Source organism: Plectropomus leopardus, chromosome 12, assembly GCF_026936395.1.
Source record: "Plectropomus leopardus strain MGB_pleo_1.0 chromosome 12, ASM2693639v1, whole genome shotgun sequence".
NCBI lineage: Eukaryota > Metazoa > Chordata > Actinopteri > Perciformes > Serranidae > Plectropomus > Plectropomus leopardus.
In genome coordinates this window covers 19,501,503-19,525,227 of record NC_142187.1, presented here as the reverse complement: position 1 = coordinate 19,525,227, position 23,725 = coordinate 19,501,503, and the positions used below count along the sequence as shown (strand labels likewise).

Sequence of the window (23,725 nt, the reverse complement as noted above, 5' to 3'; positions counted from 1 at the left end):
TCGTCGGGCTGGGTCATGCAGGGTGAACGCAACATGATCCTCCATGCCTCTGCAAACCCCTCTGCACACACACTCCAACTCACGTAGCACAAACACACACACACTCTCTCTCTCTTCACCCTCCCTGTGCTGCATGCCTTTGTCACTCTCTGGATGAGTGCTGTTAGAACCTGCTTTCAGCTCCTCTTGTCTCACACACATGCACGGCACGCTCGCCCACTTTCCACACACACACACACACACACACACACACCTCTGAGTGTTGTCAGTGTCAGAATTCCTCTGATAGCCAGGTCAGCTTATGGTCAGTCTTGGATGTTAACAGGAGACCTTCACCTCTCTATGGAAAGTTATGCTTCTGTTGAATGTTCCTTTTATCTTTTAACAGCACCTCTAAATTTTCCTTTTAAGTGGATATAAAGTAATATAAACACTTTCTCACTCCAAACTGCAGCTGTGATCGGAGGGCATGAAGACTTTTTTTCTTCGGTGAAAAAGCAACCTGTCACTGCAGTGTATTGTGTATCGTATCGTCATTTTTAGAAACTATAATACTCCCTCTTCCTCTCCCTGCAGTTCTGAAATTACCTGCAGTAACTTCCATTACTAGCTCCAGAACACTGGTTTGTTTTTTGCAACATCAGTGTGAGAGATTGTGATGTTTGCTACAACTGCAGTAATATCTGCTGTCTTATAGGCTGATCACAGCAAAACCATTGTTTCCCAGTGGTACAGCACGCCTGTCAGGCGCACCTCTCTTGCTGTTGCACGACATGTTTTTCTGGCGTTTTAGGGTGTGCATAAAAGTTACTTTTCCACTCAAGGCGCGTAGTCGCACCACTTGTCAATGTCAATTTTGCCATGCGTGTAGTTCTTCGAATGGCCACTTGAGACTGGCTCCAGAAACTAGCAAGTACCTGCAGACACCCAAGTTAAAATGCAGAATAAACATGTTTACAGTGTGGTATACAAAACGATTTTTGTTTTTATTTTAACATTTCTGACAATTATACAGGGACTTGATATTTATATTACTCACCTATTGATGTGTTATTAAAATGCAAGTTACACATGTTAAGGACGGGCTGCATAAGATGGGTATACATATATATATATATATATATATATATATATATATATATGTGTGACTTATTCCTAATCTACTTGTATCTTCAGTTCGCTGTAGCCATACTCTGAGTGGTTATTAAATCCAGACATGCCATTTTTATGGCTGCACTTACGTGTTTCTATGTGCTTTGTCTTTTATTTGACGGTGCATAAAAGGAAAATACCTCGTGCTTTACTTTATGAACATTTTCATCGGCCATATTTCAGCTGACGTCTTTGAAAATTTAAAATTCTCAACTCTAATGTAAACCTTCGCTTTCATTTAAAAATAAGATGTAATATCTCACATCTGTTAAGCCTACAACCAAGCTTTCATGTGGAAGCAGATCACTGACAAACTCTTCGTCCATGTCCAACACAGAATAGAGGGGATATGGCTGTAGTCCAGCTCCATGCATTCTGCATTATTGTCACCTGCCTTATGCAACACAATCTTTAATAAATCACTTTAAAAGGAGCTCCAATGAGATCTTAAAATAGCAATCTCAGACAAGTGGACTTATTGAAGAAATCATAAAGAGGCCCCCCTACCATTTCAGTGTCTCCCCTCTCTTGCTCCATGTCCCCCACTCCTTTCCCTCGCACCTGTCCGCTGCTCCAGTGTCAGTGAAAGTGAAGGAGATGGGAAAGGGGAATGAAGTCATGACGGGCTATGGAGATGAATCCCAGCAGGGACGGCTCTGTCAGCGAGGGAAAGCGCAGGCTGCCACAGTCAGCTCAGCTGTTCCACAGGGCTGAAAGTAAAGACATCTTTCTTAAACTGTGGACGTGTTTGTTTTGTGTTTGTGTGACGTTTATCTGCCACCTGTTATCCGAACATGACCCTGACGTGTATGCATTCTTGCTTGCATTAGAATATGTGTGTGTGTGTGTGTCAGACATCTTCTCAGACTCCTCCTTCCCAGACTCAAGGTATAATTGGATACTCACAGCTGGCAGCAAAAAGGGATCCCTGACTTAGATAATTATTCAAAGACTTCGAAGCGTGACCTCGCAGTGACTGCTGATACGTATATACAGATCATATGAAGGGATGGTATTTATAGTGTTAGACATGTAGCTAAGATGGACGTCTGGAGAGCAGCACCACAGTGTCTGTCATGACCTACTGGGGCTAGCATACACACAAACACACACACGTACACTTGTCCCTGCTGGGACTGACAGAAATAGCAAGCCGTTAACAATTAGTGCAAGACTCAGTCCAGACCTAATGAGAGTGTGAGTGTCTGACACTGAGCATTTACAACACTTTTGATGTTATGATGTTGCAACAAAAAACAAACCTGCTTGTGATCTGCCATTTCTAAATTGATACTCAGGATACCATTTTAAATAGTCTGCCTCACCAATGGCTATACCACCATACTATTTACACGCTTTCAGTGGGTACTTAAAAAGAGATCTTTAAAAATCCGTAAAAGGCATTAAATTAATTCATTAAAAATTAGGCAGTAATTGGTCTTAAAGTGTCTTAAATCAGTCTTTCAAAAGTCTCAAAAATGCAAAGCCTACATTTGCTACATCACATCAAAGACGGATACTGTAATAACATATGTTCATTGTTTTCCACGTGCTTAGCTCTAGAAAGTTTTAATATTTTCAGCATCAGAGGTAGATTATCTTACTCTTTCAATTGATATGTATATTTATATATATATATATATATATATATATATATATATACATATATATATATATAGTTTTATTTTTTCATTTTTTTTTATATTTAAAATTGGTCTTACATTTTACTTTGAGTGGCATTAAAGACATTTTCTATGTTCCAAAACATTGCATGTCAGATGGAGTATGCCAAAAATGCCCGTATGTTGTTCTCTATGCGTCTGCCTTTTTGCAGTATGCAAGCAAGCATGCTTTTCTGGCTGTTCTATTTTGAATTGCTTCTCTTTTATGTACATGGGGCACACCGGGTCCAAGTGTGTCCAATGATGCTGATTGCACTCAAGTCTGCAGCCCTGGAACCAGTGGGGTCCTCGCAATGACAAAAATCAAACTCATTCATCTCAAACAATCCTCTTCATCTTTTTTACTGTTTTTTAAATTGCTATTTATTACTTTTAACAGAAATCGCTGATAGTTATTTGTTTTTATTGAATGTATCATGTTATTGCAATAGCTATTGTATGTTTTGCATCCTTTTAGCCAATTAATGTGAATTCAGGGCGTTGCTGTAAACAAATTTAATCAGTACATTTTCACTGAATGAAGAATGTTTTGCTGATGATGATGATGGTGATCATGAAAACAGCAAAAAACTGCTAAAATTTTGACTGAGTGCAAATTCACAAACTTAAACATCATCAGTCAATGACATCTATATCCAAGATCCTCCCAAAACAACTTAACCATGGTAGTTTTAACATATACTTGTTTATAAATTCTATGGTTACTGTATTTCTAAAGTGAACGCAGCCAAACCTGCCTTACGCTGTGTGTCGTTCTAAATCTTGTTCCGTTTTGTCACTTCAGGGCCGTTGTTCCAGAGAGAACTGCAAGTACCTGCACCCTCCTCCCCACCTAAAGACCCAGCTGGAGATCAATGGCAGGAACAACTTGATCCAACAGAAGAACATGGTCATGCTCGCTCAACAGATGCAGCTCGCCAACGCCATGATGCCTGGCACGCAGCTACCACCTATGGTGAGAGGACACACACGTATGAACATACCACAGCTACTGCCCACGGTGAGACCACATATATGTAAGAGCTCACACATATGCAGCACCTTCACTGTGTGCGTGTGGCTCTTGCAGTCTTTTGATTCCGTCAGTCCGTCTCTTTTCCGTTACAAAAAGCTCACGGCTTGTGGTCTATGTGCACAGTTTATCCGCAGTCATTTCACTCCAGTGCTTTTATTTCGCTCTCTTCCAGCCCATGTTCTCGATGACGCCAGGCCTGGCCACCAATGCCAGTGCAGCAGCAGCAGCTGCAGCTGCAGCCTTTAATCCCTACCTGAGCCCTGTGTCACCAGGCCTGATGCCCCAAGAGATCATGCCCAGCACCCCTGTCCTCATGGCCTCCAGTCCCACCGTCAGCCAAGTCCCAAACGCTGCCGCTGCTGCAGCCCAGAAATTGCTGAGAACAGACAGACTTGAGGTAACAGACAAACTGATAAATAAAACCTGGTTTTCTCAACATTTTATGGAGCATAGAATAAACCCACTCCTTTCCTAGACTTCCAGGAAAACTAATAAAATCTACTTCATGATGCGTTTCTTAGTGGGAGTGGAGTCACCATGGCTGATAATGAGCCTGTAAACAAGACAAGTGTTGTTAACAAGTTGTTTAACAAGCATAAGAATAATAGCATCCTTTGTTGGACTTGCATAAACTGCTCCAGAAACGGAATTGTGATATTAATAGCAGGTACCATTATGCAAAGTAGAAGCTAATTAAAGTGTAATGAAAATAAAACTGTCAGAAGTTTGTAAACTGTAATTTTTCATCAGCTTATGATGCCGAGGCGCATTCCAAGAGATGATTCGTAATTAAGAGTTGTTTACTTTTTTTTTCATGAACTCACTCCCACTTAATTTGCCTCATCTAGTTCCAGTACAGTTTGTGCTATCACACTGTACGCTTGACAAAACACCATTAGACAAGCACAAAAGATGAGCCTCAAGTTGTTATATTTATTTGAGTTGGAGAGTGATGATTTTCACAGCACCAGTAATGGTATAGCAACAGCAAAATAACACAATCTTTGTAGTCAAGTAAAGGTGTAACTCCTGCTCAAAGCATAACATCTGTTGCAGCAGCATTGCACTCTGCTCTGTTGAGGCTACTAACAACAGAGAAATTACTGTCTTCCTCCTTTGCACACCCACAATCAAAGCCTTTGCTCTCTGATTCTGTAAAAACCTCCATGAAAATTAAGCTTTGTTGTTGATGCAGTGGAAATCTGTCAATATCACTTTTATTCATAGCATCTTTTTATGTTTTTTTATGTCCACAAAAGATAACCACAATAAACAAAACTACATCATAAAAATCATCTTTATAGAGTATACATGTTATAGAATTGATTTCGTCGTTTAAATCACATCAGTAAAATTAAAAAGTAATTGAAGCTGTTACCTTTATCATCTTTATGGAGCACACATTTATCGTTGTTTAAGTGCACACTGCTGACATGCTGCAGAAAAGCAGGGTGAGCAGAATGTAACCAATACCCAGGCGTTCATGATACGTCTAATTTAAAAGAAGGTGCTGCCCTCTGGTGTCTCACATATAGACTTTTAAAAATGTCTCAGGCTTACACTCCAACTCACACTTACAGATCGTTATAAAGAACAACATTATCATAACATTCTTTTTTTGGGTTTTTTTTTGCTAAAACTTGAGCACTTTCCCCTGTATGATATTTATGCACAACCAAGTTCAGGAACTCTACATTTAACAGTTATGTGTATATATACTGTATCAGTATTTATATGTCTGTACAGATCCTGTGTTTGGTGTGAAAGGATACCGCACAGAGGAAGGCCTCGAAAATAACTTACCCGAGACACAAGAGGAATGTGACCTTGCAGAGCATTTTAATCTGTTTATTGGACTGCAGATCTCATGCATTTTTAAGCTTAATGGATGTTTGTAACTCTCTATAATGACAGAGTGAGGGTTTGATGAGTCATTCTTGATATATTCTACATGAAGACACAAATGCACAAAGCAGGAAATGTTCTACAAGCATGGGCGGAATATGAGACAATAGGCCCCTGGGCACAGATATGCAAAAGACCCCATCAACTCTCCTACATATGAGCAAGAGACACAGAGTTCTTCTTTTGTGTCTTTTTGTAGTCTTTTTGTGTCTCTTTAAGGTAATTTTGTCTCGGAGGTCATTTTGTTTCTCTTGGGTTATTTTGTGTCTCTGAGGTCAATTTGTGTGTCTCTGAGGTTATTTTGTGTCTCTTTGAGGTCATTTTGTGTGTCTCTGGGGTATTTTTTGTCTCTGGGGTAATGTGTCTCATTTTGTGTCACTTTGACATAACTTTGTGTCTCTCTAAGAATATTTTGTGCCTCTTTGGGGCACATTTTATGTCTTTTCGTAATTTTGCGTGTCTCTGAGATCATTTTGAGTGTCTCAGTGGTAATTTGTGAACTCTGTGAGGTAACTTTGTGTCTCTTTAAGGTCATTATGCGTCTTTTGGTTATTTTGCATGGCCTTGGGAAAAAGTTGTGTCTTTTTGGTTATTTTGTGTCTTTGTTGTTGTTTTGCCCATATTTATTTTTTTTTATGTCTTTTTGTAGTTCTTTTTAGTTCTTTTGCATCCTTTTTGTGGTCCTTTGGTGTCTCTTTAAGGTAATTTTGTGATTTCTTTAGATATTTTTGTTCATTTTGTGTCTCTAAAGGTAAATATGTGTCCCTCTGAGGTAGTTTTGGTTGAGTTTTTCATTTGTAGTTTTTTGTATCTCAGTGGTGTTCCTTTGCATCTTTTTGTGGTCTTTTTGTTTCTCTCCGTGGTCATTTGGAATCTCTTCCTGGTTGATAAATATTAATTCAAGTTTTGTAACCATTAGGCACGTTCAATAATCAATCCATGTCTACATGGTACTATTCTTGTGTTGTATCCACATGCTGATAACGCCACATCTCTTCTCCTCTCTTCGTGTTTCCAGGTGTGTCGTGAATATCAGAGGGGCAACTGCTCTCGGGGGGAGAACGACTGTCGCTTCGCCCACCCTGCAGACAGCACCATGATCGACACCAACGACAATACCGTCACCGTATGCATGGACTACATCAAGGGTCGGTGCTCTCGGGAAAAGTGCAAGTACTTCCACCCGCCGGCCCATCTGCAGGCCAAAATTAAGGCAGCCCAGCACCAGGTGAACCAGGCCACAGCCGCCGCGGCCATGGTGAGCAGTCTGTAAAAACGTGGTCACACTCATTCACTAACACACACCTTATGGAGCAATTTGAGAAAATTATTATATTTATGTCAGGGCTACTATAGGTTCAGTCACCCAATAGGAAATATGTTCTGTGGCTCATACTCACATTCATGTTTGAAAGTGTTTCACCTTACTGGTTGGTGTTATTTAGCTTTTGGGTTTTTTCAGTTCTGCTTTTGCCAGGTCAAATTTTAAAGGTGCAACTTGGTTTGGGTAAAATCTTCTCAGAATAGGATGATATGAAGAAGGATGGGACAATAGTTTATTATTTCAATTAGCTTTTTTCCTTCTTATGTGGCAAAAAAATGTCATGTTCCTTGTTCATCTCATCCAAGACCACAAGCAGAGGAGCAGTTCCTCTCTCTCTCTTTCTCTCTCTCTCTCTCTGATGGCCTCGTCTTATTTGTGACCATTGTTTCTGTACTTCCTATCTCTTACTTCTCTTCCTCTTGACATTATAAAAAGGACTCATTGTGGTGTCTCACAGTAACAGCACATGTGAATAACTGTACAGCCGCACTGTTGTTTTCTCCGTGCTCTTATTGATGTGGCGAGGCTGAGAGCTTTGTCATCATATGACTATGATGTGCACAGTGAAACAGAAACCTGTGAATTGTGCTTCTATGTCATTTTTGTCCGATTTTTAAGAACTACTTAAAAAGAAATGATTGAATAATCCTCTCATGGCTATATTCATCCATGTCTGTGTGTCAGTAACTAATGTAGATTGGTAGATATCAGTGATTATTGATGATCATTTTAACTGTTGAGCAGTAGAGCTAGTGTCCACACTGTGCATGCCTTAGTCCTGTTATCCCCTTGTATATTGCATTCCAATGATTTGTTTTTTTATTTGTTTTTGTTTTTCTCACCTATACCCAAACTGCACTGCTGCCCCCATGATGCACCTCTGCTTGCTGGTTTATGTTAATGCGCTTGAACCCCATTGGCCCATTGCCATCATGTGCTCGCTGCCTGCTAATTAAGACTCAGTCGGCTGTCAAATCACTGAAGCGACCCCTCGACGCAACCTTTGACCTGGTACTATGACCTTTCACCTTTTAGCTTGGCATGTGGCTTTGTTGTAGAGCAGTGTTTTAACCAAAGATACTTAGCTATTTTTGTTTGTCGTTGTCTCAGTGCAATGTCTGTTTTTCCTCCTGTTGATCTGTCATTATTGCCTGTGATAAAATGATTGTGGCTTTCTGGGCTGGAACACCAAACGACTTATCCGCATGTAGAAATCACCTCAAACACGAATTCAGATGTGGAATTTGTGACAAGGAGCCACAATCACTTCATCACCTGTAGCTTTTTTAACAACAGTCAGCGAGGGCTAGGGAAGTAAAGCTTAAAATGGTGGCATGGCTTCAGTCTTACGTCCAAGTCAGTGGTCAGTGTTGTGGAGCAGCTAAATCAAATGTGTGCATGTCTGTGTCGCTAGTGCATGTCAGATGGATAAGGGTGGGGCTAAGAGGAACAGTCTTTAAAACCATACGGGAGAGATCCCACCATAACAGACGATTACAGTTCAAATGATAGTTCACTCCATCATCAAATCTTGTCACAGATATTCAGACCTCAAGGATGGCCTCATGTCAGGATGAAATCCGCACACAGAGCATTTTATGGTGTAAATATTCACATCTGACTAACGTCCCTTGGCCTGAGACCATTTTTGACATTTGTCTGAGAGTGAACCATCACTTAAACATGGCTTACACAGTTTATCATGGAGCTAGCAGTGCAGCCTCCCTCTCTCTGTGCTTCCTACCTGTTCCACCTCCTGTTAGCAGCCTTATTGTTTTAATAGTTAATGCTTGCTCATGTTGCATTTAGTCAGCCCTAAGAGTACAAAGTTAATAATCCAAGTAAGCTTCCTGATGAAATAATGAATATATGAATGCTTGTTAGCCAGTAGCTCCAGTAGGCACCATGCTCCTGCTTGTGTAGTACTTGTGTCAGACTGCTGCTTGCTTGCTACTGATGATATGATGATATTGTTGATGTTGTTGTACACACAAGGATGTTGTGATGCTGTTTATACGATGTCCTCTAACGTATGTATCTTTTTTTGTTTTCTTTCCCGTTTTTGCCTCTTTCCACACACCCTCTCTCTCTCTCTTTTCCACGCACCTCTCTCTCTCTCTCTCTCTCTCTCTCTCTCACTCTCTCTTTCTTTCTGTCTCTGTTTTTTCTTTATTTCTCACTGACCTCCCTCCGTCTGGCTGGGCAGGGCATCGCCCCTAGTGTCATGGCTCCCCTGCCCAAGCGGGCAGCCCTGGAGAAGGCCAACGGGGCCTCTGCCGTGTTTAACACCGGCATGCTCCAGTACCAACAGGCCCTGGCCAACATGCAGTTTCAGCAGCAGGCTGCTTTCCTCCCATCAGGTATGGCTCCCAAAGCAACCACCACTAGTGCTCTGAACACCCAGAGGAAGCCTGGATCAGTCTAACCCGGCTCCTGCTTGTCTGGGGTTGGGCACTGTGGTAGATTGCAGGAAAGAGCAGTTTTGGTTGTGATCTTTTTTTTAATCAACTTTTAGACAGAGGAACTTATAAAGTTAATCATAACATAAAAGCAATAAATTCCATCCTAGGTTAGTCAGGATCAAACATTTGTTTCTCAAAGTGCAGTTAAAAACTTCAACAAAATTGTGCATTATGCTTGGTATGGCATTGCATGGCCAGTAGGTGTTCAGATGGGTTAGAGTGTCTTTTTACTTACTAATTGCTTTAATAAAACTCCACCTAGCTACCGGCTTCACCTGCAGGGTGAATGAGGAAGGCATGGATCTTTGTAAGGACAGAACTTGTTTACTAGTCTGTTAGATTAAAGCTTTAATGGTGTGATTACTCATATTTTGATGAGAAACCATCGCTGGAGCTTTGGCTTGGGCTTGGATGAACGGGGCTGGATGGGTTGATTAATGGCAACAAACATCAGGCTGCAGAGTCTGGCTTCTGTACACATCTGCTGCTCTCCGCACTTCTGTCTAGAGTGTGTATATAATGTTTAATACTTGATAGTTACAGTCTCAACCGCACTATCACTCTATTACACATTCATATGCAATGCACTTCAGACAAAAGTCCAGACCCTCATTTGATTAACAGATTTGATGAGTTCAGCACTTCGCTTTTTTTCCAATCACTGATGACTGTGTCCAAGAGATATTAACCTTTTTTTTCCCACCTTATCTCTCCCCCCTCACTCTAACGAACCTTGTGACGGGCTGTTTTGATTTCTCTTCCCTATCCAATCCACTTCCTGTTGCACTGCATGATGGGCAGGCTCAATATTGTGCATGACACCTGCAGCCAGCGTTGGTAGGTCCCAGCTTTCCTTCTTCAGTTGTCTGTAACCTCATGTCTGTGGCTCACATGTCATCAAAACTGACCCTTACTGTGAAATTTACTCTTTTGTATTTATAGCGAAATTTGTCGCTGTTTTGGTTGCGTGAAATTACATTTTGTGACTGGAAGCATAAGCAAGAGTCCACATAAGGAAAGACAAATTTTATGACATTTAAATGTTGGATATTACCTGTATGACAGCTGTTGTTCATAATCTGTTTAACTGAGCTTTATTTTGTTGATTTCTCTGTGTACACCTACTATATATCACTTGACCACTGTCGTTCTCGTGCCCGCTCTAAACTTTGCTTTTGGCTGGTCTAACACGACACCTATTGAAACCTTTTTAAAAAGATTTAAACAATGGAGGGAGTTCAATTATAACCTTCTCCCCATCTCCTCTGCCTTAAAGGGATAGTTTGGAATTTTTGAAGTAGGCTTGTATGGAGCACTTACTCGTAGTCATTGTATTAGATACAGTAGATGTCTGTCAGCACGCCCACAGTTTGGAGAGGCAGGCAGGATTACCGACACAGAAGCTACGCAATGTACTGCTGTGGACGGGGGCAGCAAAATATATTTTAACCACTTAAAATATAAGTCCCACCTATAAAAAGGTTTAAATGTATGCAACACTGAGAATATTCTCACCACTTTACCTTTCCGTCAGACAGGCCATTCTAACAGAGAAACTGTTAACGCCTTCAGCTCCCCATCTATGCTCTCGTCAAAGCCACCAGACTCCACCAGCAAAAACAGTCATTTTAGCTCACTGAACACAGGAGCTGTTGGTCTACTGCTGCCTCCGTGAGTTAGTTATTATGTGACTTTGATTAATCCAAATTAAAGTCACACAGTAACACAAACTAACTAACTGCAGTGGTAGATCAGCAGCGCCTGTGTTCAGTGAGGTAAAATCGCTGTTTTTTCAAAGGAGTCTGGCTTTGAAGAGAGCGAAGGCCTCAGTTCCCTGTTGAAAATCGCTGTCTGACTGCAAGGCAAGGCGGTGAATGTATTCTAAATATAACATACACTTAAACTGATTGTTTAGGTGACTAAAATAGAGCCTGCCTCATCAGTACATTGCTTATCTGTCACCCAGTTTCTCCTGTCTGCTTCTCCAAACTGGTAATGTGCCGGCCGCCATCTTCTGTATGTGATACACTGAAGATCGATAACCTCATATAACCCCACTTTAAAAGATCCGGTTTATTCCTTTAGAGACTCATGTGACAGCACTTTTATTTATGTCTTTTTTTTGTAGAACTTTTTAAAGTTTGCGCTTATCTGGAGTTTACCAAGAAAGTCCAGTATTGGTCATCTTAGTATGAATAACACACACAAATGTGGAAGTACGTGACTGCTGCTGCCACAGCTACACTGTGTCACATCAAGGTCTCAGATCACAAGATTTGTTATCAGTGTTGGCAGAGGGAAGAAAGGGAACCAGTTAAATCGAATCCCTCTCTGACCCCTCCCCCACCTCTCTCTCTCTCTCTGTCTCCTTCCCTCATTTGCCTGGTGTGTATGTGGCTACACTGCTCCTCCGTATATTTTTGCTTACATGATTTTCCCTCCAAAAAAGTTCCCATGATGCACGGTGGTACTCCAGCCACTGTGTCTGCAGCCACCACATCTGCCACAAGCCCCTTCGCAACTGCCTCCACCAATCAGGTTTGCACCTCTACCGCCTTAGTTTCTCTCTCTCTCTCATTCTCTCTCTCTCTCTCTCTTTTCTCGTCTCTCTCTATTTTATCTCTCTCTGTATCTCTCTTTCTGTCTCATCTCTGTCTTTTAATGCACATGGACGATCTGGGGATGCTTGTGTCTCACAGTGAGGGGTGGGTCGGGTGAAAGGCGGTACTCCCTCTTGTTGGCCTACACTAGAGTCCAACATGTGTACACATATCATGCTATGACAAGATCTAACTCTGACTTAAATATTTACACATTTCTCAGATCTGTTTTTGTGCAAAAAAAAAAAACCCATACTGTGTTGCATTTAATGTTTGTCCTCATTGTAACCTCGATTTTTGTCCTTTCCCATTTTGAGGACTCTTCCTTATCAAAGTTGACTACCAACGAATACATGCAATTGGTATGTATGAGGTAGTTTTTTTCTAAATTTTTAAAGCCATTCGCACAGCTTGTGCAAAAGTCGCTATCTGTGCCCTTTGGTGCTTGGCTTTTTTTTTTTTCTCTCTTTTTTTCGCTGCTGCTTCCAGCTTGTAAAGCAAAGCTTTACCATGTTCTTCATGTTTAAAAGCTGGACATATTCATTATTAAAAGATTTGCAACCTTCTGCTTTCAGTTCTGTTGAAGGCATTTTGTTAGCAGTTAGTTACATTGCGCAATCTCATAAAACCAGTGAAAAGACGTGTAGGATGAGTCATCATGTTACTGATCCAGGACCAGTTTTCTGCATTTTGCTGAGGTGTGCAGGTCAACAACATGGAGGACTTAGATTTGCATGGGGGAGCCACCTCACTGACAGTTTCCCTCTGCCCCCCTCATCTCTCCCTTCCCCTCAGCCCTCCTCCTCCCCTCCCCGCTGCCCAGAAGATGATTCTTATTGACATGTCGCAACTGAAACTGTAGCCAAATTGCTTTTTCTGTTTTGCCTATTTTCTAATGTAATGAACTTGTTTTTATCGTGATAATGTGATTAAAATGTGTCGATCTGTGTTTGTGTTGCCAGCCAACGTCCGCTGTGAGTGTTTTGCGCTTCGGGATGCTTCATTTAATTCCTGTCTGTTTTCTACCCCCAGATTCCAATAATATCTGCAGATCATCTGAGTAGTCACAAGTACTTGACTCAAATGTAGTTCCTCTCAAGAACAGTGAGTTCCTATTTCAATCCTCACATTCCCTCTTCTCATTACGTTTGTTTATTTTGGGTGAATCATTTTAGCTCAGGTTTACTTGATTTTGCGTGCAGAGAATACAACTTTCTGTCTGTTTAAACTCACAGACCTTTTATGGGTTGTTTTTTTTTGTAATTCAAGTGAAATCCTTCATGTCTTGCAGATCAAATGAATGTGTGCTGGCACCGTCCAAGCCAAAAGAGTTCAGCCTTTATGTACATAACCTTCAGAATGTCAAGCAATGGGACAAGGAGGGTCTGCCATCTCTTAGCCGGTCCACGACGATGGTCTCATCACACGTGTAAACATCAAGGGTGCAACACATGATCTGTGCCATCTCCCCACATATCAACATCAAGAGGGATTTGTTGTCAAATTCAACGTCCAGCCGCGAGAAGAGGGTATCTTGGTGCCGGGGTCAGTTTGTTTCTCCCTCAGCGGGAAACACTCACATTACACCTCTGTGTCTGACTAAATCATAGCGCTCAATTTGTTCTAATTAATATCATTACCGTACGCACAGAAGGTCAAGAGCGTGGTTGCATAAAAGCAACATCCAGTGCTGGTACGTTAGTAGACCAAGATCTGTCTTTCCTTTTCTTTTTTCTTTTTTTTTGTTCTGCTTTATTTTGTTTTTAATTGATAGCCATATTTCATAGTTTACAAGTGTAATGCAAACATGCACCTTGAATTTGAATTGAAATCTGAAAGGCACAATGATTTTAACAGGAATTTTATGCGCCAAAAGAATTAGGCATGTACAGTATTGTGTTTTTTTACGGCGACTAGTGAAACTAGATGTTGAAAATGAGGGTCTTGGACATATGAATGTTCTGGGTAAACCAACATACCTGTGTACCTTGAAAGCACAGCCAGGCTAGCTTTTTCTGACCTTGTCATGTGCCATCGAGGCCATACAGCTAAAACCAGAGTGTTATCTCAGCAGTGTTATTTGTTTACCGAAGGTAAAAGTTTTGTATGGCTCTTTTTTTGTATTGTTTTGGTTTCAGAATCTCCATTGTGAGTGTTTTTGTTTGGGTTTTTGTTTTTTTTTTCTACTTTTCATTTCTCTAATTAATCAGATTTAGAAGTGGGTTTCTCGCCAAATTTGTGATTTTAATTTTGATGTTTTTTCTTTTCAAATCATGGAGGGTTTTTCTAACGTTTGTCATACCTCTTTTAATAGACTAGCATTGTTTTCTTTTGTTGGGATTAAGTTGTTGCTCAAGTCCATCGACTCTAAAGCCTGGTGAAGTAGAGGGTGTAGCTTCAATGACATTGCGTTACCTTCTTCTCTTTTAAAGAGGAGCGACTCTAAAACTGTCTCCGCGAAGCACTGTTGAGCCATGTACTGATGGGAATTCAAAACAACAGACCCAAAGGTCTATTAGGTCATTTAAAACCACATGTGCACTTGAATGATTGTTTGTCTGATCACCCTGTTTTAATTTAATCCTAAGTGAACTTTCGCTTTTGAGGAAACTCAACACATTGTGTGTTCGTATTTCCAAACAAAGGTTCTCACTCACTTGTAGATCTGACTACAGAAACCAAAGCACAGTTATCCTCTCAATCATCTTCACAAAGGGTTACAGAAGCATCTCCCACAAGGCTTATTTAATGAAATACGTCTAGCATCTTTCATTCATCTGTCAGTTTTAAGATCACATCCTTTTTGTGTATTCACAGAGGTGTGTAGTGTGTCTTTACCGATTGTAATGTACCTAAAGAAGCCTTAGAATACAATTAATGGGCCCCAGCCCAATCAAATGTACTTTCAATCACCATGCAGGTAAAGAACACCAATGATGTTTTATAGTTCTCTCACATGCCGCTTATGATCTTTTTTTTGTTCTTTCTCTCTATGTAAAAGTAACAATTACTCTCTTAAATTTCATTGAACTTCTGTGTTATGTACTACTTAAGGATTTGAATCTATTTGAGGTATGTAGTTGTAGATCTTTCTTTTTTTTGCCTTACTATATATTACTTGACAACATTGATATAGCCGTTGTAGATTTTGAGGTAATATGACATTCATAACTTTTTCAAACCATATAAATGATAATGTGTTGAGTCAGTTTTAAATATTCACTTCATTCATATAGCTGGATGTCTTTTTTCAGATGATGTTACATTATCAGTTAATTTTGTTGATGAAAGACTTTTTGATACAAGGAATGAGATCAATTAATTTGCTGCCAGCACAGCATCTCTGAGCAGACAAAAAAGAAAAACTAATGTTTTAACCAACTTAAATTTTCCTTGTAACATGTCAAGATCATGTTTGAAAATATATTGTATTGAGATATAGATTGTCCATGTTTTAGAGTAAAAATTATTTTCTACTGTATCCATTTCAAAACAAGATATGTACTTTTGTTTGAATATTTCTTAAGTTTGCCCTGAATGTCAGGCCAAAACGAGTAGTGAGATTGACGGGTCTTTGGATGTTTGGTGGATAGTGAGATTAGGAGCGAGAAAGACTTTTCCAGACTGGAGAGGTCCGAAATGCTGCAGATGATGAGTTCTAACCTAAGGGACGAAGGTTGACTTTTTGCACTTCTGTATATAGTCAAATGAACAGAGAAAAAAATGTGTATCATATTGAGATATTATTTTGAATAAAAAAAGATCTATAATTATAAGGAATTTTGTTAGATTAATTTAAATTCTTAAATTAGAAGACCAGCTAAAAAAATTGCTTGCAAAGAAGGGCACTAGTTTCTTGGCCAATGCATTCAGAGAAAGCTATGCGCTTTTTGTCTTATTTTATCAGTGGCTAGTATTGCCAGGGAATGTCGTAGGGGAATAGATATCCCCGTGTCATGCTAACTCCACCCCTCCTGTGGGATGACATATCCAATAATATCCATATATCATTTGTTAGACTTGGTCACGCAGTATTGCTGCTCCCATGGTACATAAAACGTTCAAAATTTGTATTCTATTATAGTTTGATTTGACTGCATGTAAAAGTACAAACATGTAAACAAAATAAACAGCGTAGTTATGTAAAGAAAGATAACACATTCAGATTACAGAATACACAGTGATATGTTTTTTACAGTAGATAACATCCACAGCGGGGAGAAATAATACTTCAAAAACAAGTCATCTTACTCTTGTGTGATAAAAGATGTTTTCCAAGCAAACATGTTATTTACAGAATGATCAAATATTAGCACTCATCCACCCCAGATACTTTCTCATAGCCATATAATTACAGTCGACACTGACTCACGGGAAGTTGTTCGTGCTATCATAGCCGTGCACTCAGCAGGTGAAGGCTCACCACACCAAATGCGTATTTGGCAAATTAGTCTTTTAAATGAATGTAACAGTCAAAATGGTCAACGTGTTTCTGACTTGAGGCTGCTGTGTTTAGTTGCTACAGAACCAAAGCACCATTTTCTCCAAACCAGATGCTCAGTCGGTCTCCCGGCTGGCCCCATGGTTTCTCTTCCCTGCTGGGGGCACAATGTAACGCTTTTGACTGCTTTTTACTTGTAAGTGCAACCACCAGTTATGTATTTGCTAACAGTTGCCACACAATAATGTACTATTCTGTCTTCAGATTTGTTTATGCACATTTTATTGTTGCCATAATTGACTCTGAATCTGAATCTGAAATCTGAATAAAACAATATTTGATTTGCTCATGCAACAGGTGTGTGGTCACTGACTCTGTGTGTACTGTGTGTGTGTGTGTGTGTGTGTGTGTGTGTGTGTGTGTGTGTGTGTGAACCAAGTTAATACAGGGACATTTCAAAGTTCAGATAGTCGCATTCAACTTAAAGGGACAGTTCACCCCAAATTCAAAAACATATGTTTCCACTTACCTGTAGTACTATTTATTAATCTAGATTGTTGTGGTGTGAATTGCTGAGTGTTGGAGATATTAGCCATAGATATATATCTGTTTTCTTTGAATATAATGGAACTTATTGGTGCTTGGTCTGTGGTGCTCAAAGCGTCAAACAATACATTTGAAAAAGTCAACAGCAATGTCTCTTTTAAGAAGTCATGACCGGGTTACTCAAGATAATCAGCTGACCTTGTTGTGAGCAGTTTCATAGGAACTACTTTTTTTATTCCAAACTACATCTGCCAACTGTATCACTGGGCAGAAGAGAGCGTGCATGTACTCATGGACAAGAGGCTCGTGCTTGTGACTGCGTAAGATGTTAACATTTAACACTATTTAGCTTAGTGGTGCTAGGTGAGCGAGCTGTAGAGGCACACTTCCTTCTGCGCAGAGATATTGGCAGATGTAATTTGGTATAAAGAAAATATTTCCTCCATGAAACTGTTCGCAACAAGTGGATTACTTGAGTAACTGTGTCATGATTTCTGGAAAGAGACATTGCTTTTGAGTTTTTCAAATGTAATCATGTATTAATTAATTAATTAATTAATTAGGGCACTATAAGCACCACAAGCCAAATACCATCTAGTTCCACTAAATTTAAGAGAATAAATAATAATAATAGATAGGATATATATAGTGCTCAAAGACGCTTTAAATGAAATGCAAAAAACAAAACAAATACAAAATAAAGAATACTAAATACTGAAAGATGCTTACATGAAACAAAAGAACAAAAACAAAAAACAGAGTACAAAAACAAAGAGAGGTAGACAGTAGAGGATATGGCAGCTCAGATTTAGGGAGGCAGTAGGAGACAGGTATTGAAGGCAGATATCTCTACGGCCGATATCTTCAACACCCTCAACTCACACCAAAACAATCTAAACTGATAAATAGCACTACAAGTTTAAGGAAAAAATATGATTTTTTGAATTTTGGGTGAACTGTTCCTTTAATATTTCACTCACAAACATTGGTGCCTTGTTGCTGAAAAACATGACAACTATCTACTATCATGCAAATGTTTATATCCCATTATATTTGACCTAATGCATAATATAAGGGGATAAGCATGACTGCTCATTCAACATTGTATCTGAACTTCAACGTCTTGAACAATTGTCGTCTCCTTGAGGATGCGATGTCAGCGATACTGGAGCAGCTCCACAGAGACTGATGTGTGACAGATGTGCAAGGTTAAATTAGTGGTGCTCTCAGGGCTATTTTAACGATGATGCATAAATTATCTGGGTCATAAGTGAAAATAAAAAGGTTAGATGTGGTCCGCATGAGCTCGCAACATGCCTCTCATTGTTCTGTATATGAACATGTTGATGACATCAGTGGTTTTATTTACTTTTTCATCTTCATAACGTGTAAGACACTTTCACCTGTAGATGTTATAAACATAAATATAGACTCAGTAGCACTGTGTCTGCAGCTCCTCAAAAAGTCTGAATAAGTCTTAAATGTATAAAAATAAGGCCTTAAATATGAATTTGTGAGGTCATTGTTCACCCTTGGCCCTCTGAGACAAACAACACTCCACCCAAAATAATCAAATAAAACACCTTTAAAACATTGAAATCAATGGGATTTCTAAACAAAAGCATGCAAGAAAAGGCAATAAAAAGTCCAGGCAGAGAGGCAGTAAGACGAGCAGTCCCAACACCAGGAGCCTCTTTCCTCTGCTGTTAGAACAGGAGCTCTTAATGAGCTGCTGCTCCTCAGACCACCTTAATTATCAGTTCATCTCGTTAGGTGACGCAGCACACCTGGGCAGAGCTGCAGGACAGAAACACAACATCACAGACACACACACACACAGCCCAAACAGCCACAGCTACAAATATTTAATCTACTTTTATTTATCCATTTTACTCTATTTTTGTCAGAACAACAAACTGCATGTAAGTCCACATTTCATTTTTAAACCTACCACTGAACCTAATACTGTGTTTTCACTTTAAACTTGCACTTACCTGTTGGCAAAATGCACATTAACCTATCTCACGCTAATAACAACCGTATCTGCACGAGACCTTTGTACTTACCTGCAATGTTTGAATAGAAAAAATATGATTTGTCCAAAAATCAGTATTAAATTCGGTTAAAAATTACCTTGAAAGGGTCTTTCAGAAGCATCAAATTTAAGTTTCTGATACCTGTGGACACCATGCCTACTATTTAAAACTTAAGATAGAACAAATTAATTTATATGGGTTATCAATTTAAAAACTTGTGTTCATAATTATGGTAATCCAGCATTTAATGTCCACATTTAAGTCTATTTCTCATAATTTAAAAAAAAATCACATTAATTAAAAAGAATTTTGAAGTGAATATACCATTTTAAGCTGATTACAAGTAAATATTAAATTGGTCCAATAATCTTTTTTTCCACATTTAAAAGGAAGTGTTGAAAACTTAACTGCAGTAATTATGGACACAGCTGATTCCTCACCAAACTATGCTATTGCAATTCCTTTTCATAATATTATTTAAAAGTAATTTTAAAGTGTTAAGTAAAAGATCTGAGCGCTTGTTTCATCACTGGTGAGGGCAGAGGTCATGCAGACAGACGTGCACGCGGCTGCAGTGTCAGTCTGGTCATCTGACGGCTGCGCGGAGGTTTCAGGGTGGCGGCTCCTTTAAGAAAACGGAACTGAGCCTCGGCTTTTGACGCGCTGAGGATGTGGGCAGGAAACGCCATGCAAGAGGGGAGAAGCGATCACGCTTCCCAGCAACGTTGCACAATACAGTGCGATCAAAATGTGCTTTAATTTTCCACGCTAATGTCCAGGAGCGGACACTCTCCTCGGATCCGGTCACACAGCAGGCTCGGAGGATCTGCCGGCGTGGGATTTGACTCCTATCCGAGCCAGAGGACAGCCTTCCCAGCCTGCTCGGGTTGAAAACATCGGGGCTGGTCAGCGGGTGGGAGAGAGAGCAGCTCCGTCGCGGAGAAAAAAAAAAGGAGGTGTCTGCCTATTTTTTTCTTCACCCCCCCAGTCATGAGGGAGTACAAAGTGGTTGTTTTGGGGTCGGGTGGAGTCGGGAAATCCGCGCTGACGGTCCAGTTCGTGACGGGCTCCTTCATCGAGAAGTACGACCCCACGATAGAGGATTTCTACAGGAAGGAGATCGAGGTGGACTCCTCTCCGTCGGTGCTGGAGATCCTGGACACGGCGGGGACCGAGCAGTTCGCCTCCATGCGAGACCTGTACATCAAAAACGGGCAGGGCTTTATTTTGGTTTACAGCCTGGTGAACCAGCAGAGCTTCCAGGACATCAAGCCGATGAGAGACCAGATCATCCGGGTGAAGAGGTACGAGAGGGTGCCCATGATCCTGGTGGGAAACAAGGTGGACCTGGAGGGGGAGAGAGAGGTGTCCTCCGGGGAAGGCAAGGCGCTGGCCCAGGACTGGAGCTGCCCGTTTATGGAAACTTCAGCCAAAAATAAAGGATCAGTCGACGAACTGTTTGCAGAAATAGTCAGACAGATGAACTACTCAACTGTTCCCAGTGGTGGCGACCAGTGCTGCTCATGTGTCCTGCTCTAAAAACCGTACAGAAACATCCAGGCTGAGCTTCTGACATGTCCTGCAAGCTTTCTGCAAATCTCTCTCCTCACACTGTTGTCTTATTGTTGCACACAAATCGACCACGACAACAATCGATGATGTATTATAGTCTGGAAAAGTGTTTACATGACGAAGTACTTGAATGTTTTGGGATTTTTTTTTATAGCTTTGTATATGACACATCTCTGAAAATGTGCCTCAATGGGAATGTCTTATTGTGAAACCTAAGAGACACCTCTTTTCTGGTTATTTTTTTGTAGTTTAATTTGTTGTACTGTTACTCTGTAGATTTAACAAGTTGGTTTTACTTAAAAAAAATAAAATAAAATTAAAAAAAATATATATATATATATATATATATATATATATATATATATATATAACAAACTGATTGCATTGAAAAAGGAAAGAAACTACAGAGAGTTGTTCCCAACTGGTCCAGCCATGGGGTCCAGATTTCTCCTTAGTCATTAGATCAAGGTCCGTGCATTAGATAATATTAAATAATTTAATTTTATTTCATAAAATATAACCAACATGGAGGCTTAGACCACAAATCAATAAAATGTATTGCAAGAATGAACAGAAACAGCACTTCAAAATAAAAGCGTAGTGCCAGAAAATCAGTTTTATCAAAATAAAGTGTGTTATTTATAAAATTGGCGCTTTAACGAGTCACTTGCAGTCCATTCAGAGTGGACCCACGACCCGCCAGTTGGGAACTACTGCTATAGAGAACTCGGTTATGAGTCCCAAAACTCAGCAATCCATTAGCATTTCAGCACCTCTGGTTCCCTTGTCTCAAGCTAAATGGGTTTTTGGTTAGAAACCTTAAATACAGTCTGTGGTTCACACAAGCTTTCACATTTTGTTCTGACATAAAGTATGTCAGTAAATACTCCACTTGCAAACTTTGAAGCTTTTAAGTATCGTAAAAAGGTTGCCAACGTGTGGCTAAATGAGACTACAGAATGTCGTCACGCCGAGCCGTGCAACTGTAGCGTAGTCAGTTTTAGCCTAGCATTAGCTTTTAATTTCTGGCAATTACATTTAGGCTAAAAAAGCCTGAAAGTGGTGTTCATTTGTTATGATTATCCTGCTGAACAATGCATGTAAGTATCACAAAGGTTTGGTTACCACACAGCTTATTTTCTGCATCGATCCAAAATACCATTGGCTTTTTGACGAGGGGACCAGGGTGACGTTAGCTTCCGGGTTGGCCCTGAAGAAAAACATTGTCCCTGGGGCACTGAATTAGTCTTAATGTATGCTTACTTTATATCTTATAGTTAAGTCAACTTAAAATTTAGTTGCATTTACTGAATTTTGTGAAGTTGTTGCAACTTCAAAAGACAAGTGAAATTAACTCAATCTTTCTAAGTGTCAGCAACTTCCGTTAACCAAGTTTACTGTGCCTTATGTCTGTATTCTGCTGGTTGCAAACTAGTCAGTGGCGTTTGTGTATTTTTAAACATTTTAACAAAACAGAACTTGCAGATATCCAAACTTTACATTAGCAAAGTCCTCTTTGTGATGACCAAATTAAGTCAGATTAACTTTATTTACATTAAAAGTTAGGCTGTTACATTATAAGTTGTGAACACTAAGAAAGAACAAAATAATTTAATTTGTGATTTTTAAGTTGCAACAACTTTACCAAATTAAGTTAATACAATACAATCATAAGTAAACTTAACATGAGATAAAAAACTAAACATAATTTAAGATTAATCGTCTTATTTTCTTACCCTTTTCAAGGCAATAGGTTTCCTAGATTTTTTTTTTTTTAAGATCAACTTGTCAGATTTTTCAGTGTGTCTTCTGGGGTGGGTCCATCTGTCTTGGGGAGGTGATGGTGGGCTTATGCTGAATCCAGGCAGAGCTTGGATTGGTCACTTCTGGGGTCTTTTTGTGCTGAAATGTAAGGGCAGGAGGCGCTTAAAATCGCTCATAAACGTATCAGTCACCGCTCAAGCCTTGCACAGGTTACCTAAATCAGATCTCCCCAATTTATTTTCCCAAAGGGTCAAGTGTGGTCCAAAAGGTGAGACCCCCACCCACTCAGATACTGTATTTGTGGACTGTGGTGGAGTTCTGTTATATATATATATATTTTTTTTTCCCCTCTCCGGTCTGGTGAAAGTGGATTTATCATGGAACTTGCACTTAGCTGACGATGTCCCTCCTCAGTGTGCACAAACAAGGACCTTAGTGCATTGCTGTCGCTGCATGGGGAACGCCACGACCCCCCATGTCAAGTGCCTTCCTAAGAAAACTCCTGTGACTGTGCCAACTGATGAGCCCTACTTCCTCTGCAGTGCGTCTTGATGGCAATCAGAACTTTTTAGCAGTTTTCGGTGAACATTATAGTTTCATTTGGTGTCAAAGTGAGAAGAGCCTCTTTCTGTTTTCCTGTCAGGAAGCTGAGCTTGTATCAGTCCTGCTGTTTCAGGGTCCGATTCAGGCCGTCTCTCGAGGTACTAGTCCAACAAGAACAACAGAGTAACTTTAACCTACTAGGATTTTGATTCAGTGAATGGCAAGCCATGTTTGTCTGTATTTAGAATTTTTTGTGACATTTTTTGACTTACCGTAATTGTAATTCTCCCTTTGGACAAAATCTGCTGCCATCCATCTGTCAGTTTGAAAGACTTGTAATACAAAACGCATTTTACGTAACGCTGTGTGCTGTGCTTGTCTCCGCTGATAACATAAAGTGTCTACATTTTGGGGTACTTTGAATGTGATTGTCCCTTTGAACAATCTAAATGCTCAAAAAGGTAGTCCACTAACAGATTAGTCAAGAGATAAGACAATTTATTGACAATTGATTAGTAGTGTAAAGGAGTACTTTTTGATCGTTTGTATATCAGTAAGTCATATGGAGTTGAATTCGTGAAGAAAACTTTTTTTCTTGCATGCCTCTACAGAAAACATTAATTTATTGAATGATTGATTGGGGAACATGTTTACCAACAGAAAAACTTCATGAAAACATCAGC

At 39.9% G+C, this 23,725-nt stretch overlaps 2 protein-coding genes across 22 annotated transcripts in view; both read left to right on the top strand.

Annotated features, from left to right (window-relative positions):
* Positions 1-16,935, top strand: part of mbnl1 (muscleblind-like splicing regulator 1) — a 51,721-nt gene extending 34,786 nt beyond the window's left edge. For 7 of the 21 annotated variants that reach the window (XM_042497011.2, XM_042497007.2, XM_042497005.2 and 4 more), the window contains 10 exons: positions 3,619-3,834; positions 4,022-4,246; positions 6,773-7,012; positions 8,036-8,089; positions 9,285-9,438; positions 10,342-10,377; positions 11,990-12,078; positions 12,458-12,502; positions 13,173-13,244; positions 13,432-16,935. In XM_042497011.2, the coding sequence (XP_042352945.1) occupies positions 3,619-3,834; positions 4,022-4,246; positions 6,773-7,012; positions 8,036-8,089; positions 9,285-9,438; positions 10,342-10,377; positions 11,990-12,078; positions 12,458-12,502; positions 13,173-13,229 (1,116 nt within the window). In that variant the 3' untranslated portion in view covers positions 13,230-13,244; positions 13,432-16,935. The remainder of the gene's footprint in view (positions 1-3,618; positions 3,835-4,021; positions 4,247-6,772; positions 7,013-8,035; positions 8,090-9,284; positions 9,439-10,341; positions 10,378-11,989; positions 12,079-12,457; positions 12,503-13,172; positions 13,245-13,431) is intronic. The other 14 variants (XM_042497013.2, XM_042497015.2, XM_088085410.1 and 11 more) reach the window with 14 other exon arrangements.
* Positions 16,936-19,736: 2,801 nt separating this feature from the next.
* On the top strand, positions 19,737-23,402 carry LOC121951354 (ras-related protein Rap-2b-like). The gene has a single exon (XM_088085412.1). The coding sequence runs from the start codon at positions 20,154-20,156 to the stop codon at positions 20,700-20,702; it is 549 nt and encodes a 182-aa protein (XP_087941538.1). The 5' UTR covers positions 19,737-20,153; the 3' UTR covers positions 20,703-23,402.
* The last annotated feature ends 323 nt before the right edge of the window (positions 23,403-23,725 follow it).